At 35.7% G+C, this 9,298-nt stretch overlaps 1 protein-coding gene across 2 annotated transcripts; it reads left to right on the top strand.

Annotated features, from left to right (window-relative positions):
- Positions 1-1,466: 1,466 nt before the first annotated feature.
- Positions 1,467-8,373, top strand: LOC126694299 (pentatricopeptide repeat-containing protein At5g55840). 2 transcript variants are annotated; one of them, XM_050390458.1, is made up of 6 exons: positions 1,467-1,980; positions 2,081-6,035; positions 6,264-6,450; positions 7,143-7,374; positions 7,533-7,738; positions 8,032-8,373. In XM_050390458.1, exons 1-2 carry the CDS (start codon positions 1,821-1,823, stop codon positions 5,350-5,352), a joined length of 3,432 nt encoding a protein of 1,143 aa, XP_050246415.1. In that variant the 5' UTR covers positions 1,467-1,820; the 3' UTR covers positions 5,353-6,035; positions 6,264-6,450; positions 7,143-7,374; positions 7,533-7,738; positions 8,032-8,373. The 2 variants fall into 2 exon arrangements, with proteins under 2 accessions (XP_050246415.1, XP_050246416.1); XM_050390459.1 differs by having other exon boundaries at positions 7,502-7,738.
- Positions 8,374-9,298: the final 925 nt, after the last annotated feature.

The raw sequence follows: 9,298 nt of genomic DNA, 5'->3' as shown, positions 1-9,298 counted from the left end.
CTTTTCATTTTTTTTTAAACTGTAATTTTTTAAATTTAATGAATTAAAATTGAATGTATATCAAAATTTAGATTTTGTGGACTAAACTCCTATGCGAACCAAATTTTCAGAGAAAAAAATATAAAGTATTCAAGTAAGAAAACAAAATCTAATCAGTAGATCTCATTATTTGTGAACTCACATATTCCAATATACAAAGATCTAAAGAAGATTTTTGTAGGTATGTGGAAGCAGACACTACATGTTATAATATAAACTTATCTGTTGTATGGTTGATGAGATTGCCAAAGCTCTCTCTCGCTCACTCTCTCATATAACTTTTATAATAATTTGTTTGGTTCGGTTAATTTAATTTTGAGAACTAGTTTGTTTTATTTGGGAGGGTGTAAAATAGGGTTATTAAACATTTACATTGGTGTAGTGTATAAATTTTGAAAAAAAATCCAGTGTTGCTTAAAAAAAAATTTGAATTTAATGAAAAATATTAACAAATATTGTAACTTCAATTTTTGAACAAATGCGAATATTTGAAAAAATATTTGAGGAAGAGCCGGTGATTAAGTTCTTCATCACTTTTAGACCTTTTTCTCGTACCATATGTGTCATAACCTCATTCCAATTATATAGATGATTTATTTTTATTTTTATTTTTTATAGAAACTGGTGGGATTGATCTTGGGCTTGTAAATGAACCAAACTGCATAAGAATAGCTTTAAGCTCAGCTCGAAAAAAAGAGTTTGTTTTTATTTGTTTATTTAATAAACTAGGCAAATTACAAATTACCCTCCTATGGTTTGGCCGAAATTTAAGTTGCTTACCTGTGGTTTGAAATTTGATACTTTACCCATCTGAGGTTAGCTCAGTTAGAGTTCTATAAACCACCATTGTTAAAAACATGGTTAAAAATGTAATTTTCCTCCACTTTTATGTCTCTCTCCTCCAAAAACATAAAAATACAAAATCAAATAAGATAAAAAATAATCCAGTGGAACACTTGCATTATGAGATTTCAAACCACAGGTAGAAAACTTAAATTTTGGTTAAACATCAGGTGAGTAAAGTGTCAAATTTCAAATCATAGATAAACAACTTAAATTTCAGTCAAACCACATGTGGGTAAACTGTAATTTGCCCTAAAAAAGTCAAGCTCAAACCCAAGTTTAAGCTCGATTATTAAGTGAATTAAGCTCAAACATAATAATGTGTTCTTGAACAACTCGTTAACATAAGACTTGATTTAATTATATATAATATGATATTTTTATATGTATATTTGTCTAAAAATATGTTTATATAGACTTTTTAAGAATAATGTATTTATAGAATTTTTTTTTTTGGTTGTTGTTGATAGAATGTGCTTATGGACTTTAAATTGAATTGTGGTATAAGTTTGTGTAAAAATATGTTTATTTATGGATACCCATTACCTAGGCCCAAATAAGGTAACGATGAAATTCTTACATATTCATTATTCTTATGATTCCAGAGCAACAGCGATATTGAGGAAAAGCCGGTGATTGAGTTCTTCGTCAGCCACAATCTCTCTAGTTTCCCTACAAAGCATGAAACTTTAGACCCTTTTCTCATATGGGGTGTCTAGTTTTGCCAATATACACACTTCTAGCTGCGAAAAACACAGCTCCGCTGCACACACAGTAATGGCTGTGAATATGATTAGGAAGAGCCAGTGATGCCTATAAGTTTCCCACAAAGTTTTTAACTTTAGACCCTTTTCTCACATGGGTGTCTCTAGTTTTACCAAAGAAAACAATATACACACTTCTAGCAGCCAAAACAAAGCTCTGCTGAACCTACAGTAATGTGTTTTAGTTCTTTATCAGCCAAAATTTCTCTGATTTCACACCGAGTATCAAAATTTAGAGCCTTTTCTCACATGGGGTTCTCTAGTTTTGCCAGAGAAAGGAATACATGCAATTCTCGTAGCCTAAATGAAGCACTGCAGAACATACATACCGCTGGTATGCCTCTCTCTTCATGTGTGTTTGCCTCTGTGTTTGAATATATATACATATATATGCGCTTTTATTTATTGTAAAGTTTTGATTTTGGGACCAATAGGTGCAGAAATGGAGAAGAGCATATACACACTTCTCACTATAGACCGTTGGGAGTCACTGAACCACATGGAATATAGGTTGGCTTCACTTAGACCAGTTCATGGGAGGCTGGCCTTGAAATTCCTCAACTGGGTTATCAAGCAACCTGGTTTGGAACTCAATCATCTTACCCATATACTTTGCATTACAACCCATGTACTTGTTAGAGCTAGAATGTATGACTCTGCCAAATCAATTTTGAGGCACTTATCACAAATGGGTATTGGGACTAATTCAGTTTTTGGTGCTGTTATGGACACTTACCCTCTTTGTAATTCAAATCCTGCAGTTTTTGACCTTCTAATTAGGGTTTATATTAGAGAAAGGATGGTTAGAGATGCTGTAGAAACTTTCTATTTGATGGGGTTTCGGGGATTTAGGCCGTCGGTTTTCACGTGTAATATGATTCTAGCTTCAATGGTGAAAGATAGGAGAGCCGGGATGGTTTGGTCTTTTTTCAAGGAAATGCTTGGAAGGAAGGTTTGTCCTAATGTTGCTACTTTTAATATATTGATAAATGCCTTATGTGTGGACGGGAAGCTAAAGAAAGCCAGTTATCTGTTAAGAAAGATGGAAGATAGTGGTTATATTCCAACTATAGTTACTTATAATACTTTGCTCAATTGGTATTGCAAGAAGGGACGATACAAAGCGGCATTTGAGCTCATTGACTATATGGGATCTAAGGGTATTGAAGCAGATGTTTGTACATATAATATGTTTATTGATGATTTGTGTAGAAACAGCAGGAGTGCGAAAGGTTATTTACTGCTAAAAAAGATGAGGAAAAAGATGGTATTTCCTAATGAAGTGACTTATAATACTCTGATTAATGGGTTTGTTAAGGAGGGAAAGATTGGAGTTGCTACTCGGCTTTTGGATGAGATGACACTACTTAATCTTTCACTGAACTGTATTACTTACAATTCTTTGGTTGATGGGCACTGTAAAAAGGGTAGTTTTGAGGAAGCATTTAGACTTTTGGATATGATGGAAGCAGAGGGATTGCAGCCTAATGATGTCAGTTATGGGACTCTTTTAAATGGGCTGTGCAAGCATGCCAATTTTGAATTAGCAAGAAGTGTTCTAGAGAGAATGAGGATGAAGGGGATGGAGGTTAATTGTATTTCTTACACTGCAATGATTGATGGATTATGCAAAAATGGGTTGCTTAATGAAGCTGTGCAGTTGCTCAATAAGATGTCTACGGAATGTGTCAATCCTGATGTTTTTACATTTTCAGTGCTCATAAATGGATTTTGCAGAGTGGGGAAGATAAAAAATGCAAAGGAGATATTATGTAAAATTTATAAAGCTGGACTTCTACCAAACAATATCATATACTCAACATTAGTCTATAATTTTTGCAAGATGGGAAATATTACAGAGGCATTGAGAGTCTATGCAGCTATGAATATCAATGGCTGTGATGTGGACCATTTCACATGTAACATGTTGGTTACTTCTTTATGTGGGGTTGGAAAAGTTGTAGAGGCAGAAGATTTTATGCATCACATGAGTAGGGTAGGCCTTGGTCCTAACTCTGTCACTTTTGATTGTATCATAGATGGCTATGGAAATTTGGGTGACGGGTTAAAAGCATTTTCTATTTTTGATGAAATGAATAGATTAGGTCATCACCCAAGTCCTTTTACATATGGGAGTTTACTGAAAGGACTATGCAAGGGGGGAAATCTGGGGGAGGCAAAGAAATTTTTGAATAAACTCTACCACATTCCTTCTGCTGTAGATACTGTTCTCTACAATACAATACTTGCTGAGACATGTAAATTGGGGAATTTGCAGGCGGCAGTGGTCCTTCTTGATGAGATGGTCCAGAATGGTGTGCTGCCCGATAGTTATACTTACACTATTATTCTTTCTGGGTTATGCAGGAAAGGAAAATTGGTTGCTGCTATCTTGTTGTTGGGGAAATTGATGGAAAAAGAAACTTTATCACCAAATATGGTATCATATACCTGTTTGGTTGATGGCCTTTTTAAGGTCGGGCAATCAAAGGCAGCATTGTATCTTTATGAAGAGATGGAGAACAAAGGCCTGAACCCTGACACTATTGCACTTAATGCAATTTTAGATGGATACTCAAGGATGGGGAAACTGGTGCAAGCAAATAATCTTTATTCTACTATGAGGAGCAAAAGTTTGTGTCCTACCTTGGCTACATATAATATTCTCTTGCATGGGTATTCAAAGAAACATATTTTGGTAGCATGCTCTAGGTTGTTCAGTATTATGATGAGGACAGGTTTTCTGCCTGACAAATTAACTTGGCATTCTCTTATTTTTGGACTTTGTGAGTCTGGCATGTTGGATGTTGGTATCAAAATGCTGAAAAAAATGACAATGGAAGGTGTTATAGCTGATCAGTTTACATTTAACATGCTTATTGCCAAGTGTTGTGAAACTGGAGAGATGTCAAAGGCCTTTGATCTGGTTAATATTATGAATTATTTTGGCGTATGTTCAGATGTAAATACCCAAAATGCCATCTTAAATGGACTGGTTAGAACTTCATCTTTCCGGGAATCTCATATTCTTTTGCATGACATGTTAGAAAAGGGTTTCATTCCGAAGTGTACACAATATATCACTCTAATCAATGGTATGTGTAGAGTGGGAGATATTCAAGGAGCATTCAAGCTGAAAGATGAGATGGAAGCACTGGGTATCAGTTCCCGTGATGTTGCTGAGAGTGCTATGGTTAGAGGGCTTGCACGAGGTGGGAAAATTGAAGAAGCCATGCTGGTTTTTAATTGCATGCTTCAGATGCGACTCATTCCAACTACTGCAACTTTTACATCTTTGATGCACATTTTGTGCAAGGATGCAAACCTTAAGCAGGCTCTAAAGTTGAAGGGCATTATGGAGCATTGTGGTCTGAAGCTTGATGTTGCTGCTTATAATGTTCTCATTTCAGGTCTTTGTGCTAATGGTGATGGTGTGGTTGCATTTGAACTTTATGAAGAGATGAAACAAATAGGTCTCTGGCCCAACACCACCACCTATGCTGTTCTCATTGAAGCCATTTCAGCAGAAAATAATATTGTCAAGGGTGAAATGCTCTTGAGGGACTTGCAGGAAAGGGGATGGATATCTTGGGATTGGGATGGAAGCACCCAACAATTAAACGAGGGATTGATAATTGCCATGAAAAAAATAAGTTCATTGAGGAAAAATAGAAGGAAGCCAAAAATAAGTAGGAAAACAATTTAATTTGATTGGGTTCACAAAACATAAATCCCTTCTTCTGGACTTCTGGCAGATGAGACTGACATTGGACTTCCTTTATGATGACAGTTGTGGTACTCATGAACAGATGAACTGCTACTTTTTTTAAATAATGTCCGTTATCATGTGGTTCATATGGAGGTGTTTGGAAGGGACACAGATCTCGTCTGAAAAACAGAAAGAATAACGACTACATGGTTTTTATTCCTCGTTATTCACTTTTTGAGTTTGACCGAGAGATGGGCTTTCAGGAGCAATAACAAAAGGATATCTCGGTATCTGATCTTCTACTTGGAAATTCATCCGCTGACCTCATGGTTGCCAAAGAAGCCCCAAGAAGCATCAAACATTTCCAATGAGACCCATGGAGCAATTCTTAGATAGCAAGCACTAGCTCCCGGGAAGCATAAAGATTGATCAATGTCCATATTGCAAACCCAACAAAAAAACCACCACAACACCACAGCAGCCACGATGTGGTTCAACCACGAACCCAATGATGGAGACGGCCTTCTGGGCATGTCAGCTAGCTGCCTGTCAGATATTCAACTACTCACTTGTCTGCTTCCAATTTGAAAAGTCATGCCACTTTTTCGGGGAGCCTCTGAATGTGTCCTTCCTTCTCAATGCCCATGCATCCAATGCTTGCATTTCAATCTTGTACCAAGGTACACTGACTACTTACTTTAGTATAGCTGCACCTAAAAAAATATAATTTTACCTCCTTTTCTCTCCCTTCCTGTCAATGTTGCCAATTCCGCTTGAGGTTATAAATCCAAGATGGAATCTTGATGCATAAGATGTGATTCGAATATGTTGTGTCCTTCAGTTTTGTTCTTTCTAATTTGTTCCTCATTTATTTTTTTAACCAATTATACATTTTCTGTTCTGTTTAGGTGACACACACTGCGCTTCATGCTTGGACATCATTGGAATTACTAAACCCTGGGGTTGATGGCATGGAAGGTTTTACTCTTTGATGTGTTGATGCTGGGTTTTGAAGCGTATAGACAAGAAGTAAGACATTAGATCAACATTCTGAGCTGGTCTTGTTATGCCAACATGAGTTGCATTGCATTCAGTGTAAGTCCATTTTCTTTCTTCTTCTTCTTCATTTTTTTTTTTTTTTTTCAATAAATGTGTGTGTGTGTGTAGTCCTTTAATTTCTTTGATATTTGAAGCCTTAGGGGTCCCACATTGGTAAGGATCTGGATATCTTGGTTGATGTGGACTCTGGAGAAAAAATGTATAATGAAGTTTTGGCCCCATCACCTTTGTTATATTCTGTGGAATAAAAGGACGGTTAGAATTCAAGGGTCCTACCAAAAATAATCATTTATCCTTTTTCTTTTTTCTGGTTCTTTTAACTTTTAGAGCAACTTTCAGAAGGAAACTACAACTTGTTTGTAGTCATATCAGAGCATACAAACAATAATGCTTGTCCGTATGTTAATCATTTGAATTAGCAGGAGTACTGTATTTGTAGGGAACCTTTGGTATACAGCCTCAACCTGTATGCTCCACTGGGAGACTCCCATGTATAATCTTGTTTCCTCCCATTTCTTTGATATTGGTATGCTAAGTTATTAAAATGTTTGGATAATTCAATTTGGAGAAACATGAATTTTGTTATTGACAAACTATAATTCATCTTGACAGACCTTACGAATGTAATCAGTTATCTTGTTCTGTGTTCTTTGGGTCTAACTTTTCTCTTATTCCAAGCTCCACTTCACATTATTACCATTTGCTCCTAATTAATTAACTTCTGACAGAATATGTTGCACTCAGAAAGCCTAAAACACAACAATCATTTTGTGAGCAATGAAACTACAAAAGCTTTTGGTCATAACAATGCCATGGATGATGAGCTGGAGTTTTAGTTTTCAATGTGGGGGTAATTTGCTGATGGCCAGTTGGAGTAAGAGCTTTTGAAGATACTCAGACACGATATGATTAAACTTATTTCCAAAGGATATTTATCAGATTTTATGTGAAGAAATGTGGGTATGATTTCATTTTTGTTATGAAAATATACGCTTTCTCATCTACAGGTTTCCTTCTTTATTCCCACATTTTGCTACTTAATGAGCATCTTGGTTTAGATATTTCTTGATAAGTCCTCTTACTTTAGATTTGTTTCTCACAAATACCGCCAAAAACAGAACTAGAAGATGGAGCCTCACAGCAGGGGGTGTCTAGCAATAAGGGCACATCTCTTCACATGCTGCTTGAGAGAATCTTTTTTTTTTTTTTTTTTTTTGGTGGGGGGGGGGGGGGGGGAATGGTCAGGATTTTGAGTGAACTCTGTCAACTGGTCTACTGCTTGGAAGATCAGGACAAAAAATCAGTGGCACATGGTGACCAATATGTAAGTTAATCTCACATTGAAAACACATGATTTGTCAATGGACAAAATTTAGATGCAGTTCATTAGGTATTGTACTTGAAGTTCGCCAATTAAATTCAACACATGGCTGCATTGACCAATGCAACGCAAACAACGTTATTTTTTTGAAGCACAATTTAATTCAATGTACCTATATTTGAATATAATTGGAGAACCTAAGTTACAATACCTAAAGAATTTGACCTAAGTATCACCCTTTGCCAGTATAGATTTTTTCCTGGTAAATGATTTTTTTTTTTTCCTTCTTTCTCCAGGTCATGATTTTGGGAAGGCCAGATTACTCAACAATAAAGAAAGCAGCCCAACAAAGGTGGATGAAGCTACTTGTTGTGAAATAAGTTGGCCTGTGTGGGAACCATAATAGTAGTGGTGTGTCTAAAATTTATTATAGTGTGCCTCAATATTTCTCTTTAATCTGTACCCTATAGTGGAGGCATGAACTAGGCTGTCATAAAAATTTGTCGGGACTACCATTTTACAAAAATATAATGCATTGTTATTGCGTGGCAGACAGAATCTAACAATTTTATCAGGGGTGGACTTACTTTTATTGACTTCACAATTATAATTTATAGTATAACCATGATTGGAGCTCCTGTAATTGTTGTCATGTGTCGTGCCTTGTGCTCATAAGCCAGATTCGTTTCTTGATTATCTCATTTATAAGTTTCTTGGAATTTTACAAACTAAAAATTGAGTTTCCTTATTTTACATTCAAGCTATACCTCTTGATTATGATTTTGAGAGCTTATAACTTGTTCTTGCAAGTCTTGCAGTTTGGATGGCAATTTTTTTTTGCTGAAAATTAGCAAAATTACCGTTATACCTAGAAAAAGTGAGATTTAAAATGTTGTACGTAAGTAAATAATTGATAAAATGAAAAGAAAAAAAAGTTAAACTAAGTTCACTACAGATGAGTTTTGGACAAAACACATATAGCCTTTAGTAGCCCCCTATCTAGATGAGTAATAAAACTAACCAAAACCTAAGACCATCAACAAGAACTCAATGCAATCCCAATTACATAAACAAAGAAGCAATGTCTATTCTTGTTGTGGTATCTATACTCGGGGTAATTTGCAAAGTAACATTATTGTAAGCAACAATTTTTTTAGTTAGCATGTTTTGGAAGCATTTTATCAAACTAGCATCTCGAGCATTAAAGGGTCGAGATTAGTGACGAAAATTGAGTCCTTTAGACTCGAGTTCAAATCCGATGTGGAAGAAAAAAGACACATGGAAATCGAGTTTGTAAAACTCGAGTTCCACAGAGAGGAGAAGAAGAACGAAGAAGGAAACCCAGCAGAACAAAGAAGATAAACCCAGTAGAAGAAAACCAGCAGAACAAAGAAGAAGAAACCCAGAACATCACAAACCCACATGAAATTTTTTTCAAAAACCAAAAAGAAAAAAAAAAAAAAACAAGAAATGCATCTGCAAAAAAAAAAAAAAACCCAACCTTAATGATGAAGTTGTGGACTGATTCAACCTGGGATTGTCTAGCCGTTGTCCAAACCGATT

This window comes from Quercus robur, chromosome 8 (genome assembly GCF_932294415.1).
Source record: "Quercus robur chromosome 8, dhQueRobu3.1, whole genome shotgun sequence".
Taxonomy (NCBI): Eukaryota; Viridiplantae; Streptophyta; class Magnoliopsida; order Fagales; family Fagaceae; genus Quercus; species Quercus robur.
Note: the sequence above shows the minus strand (reverse complement) of the source record. Positions and strands in the feature narration are given on the sequence as shown.

What these genes read in the sequence shown, in the direction of transcription:
- LOC126694299 (XM_050390458.1), top strand. Translation starts at nt 1,821, where the DNA reads ATGTGTTTTAGTTCTTTATCAGCCAAAATTTCTCTGATTTCACACCGA. An exon ending in GCAGAACATACATACCGCTG is followed by an intron (nt 1,981 to 2,080) that starts GTATGCCTCTCT and finishes TGGGACCAATAG; the next exon opens with GTGCAGAAATGGAGAAGAGC.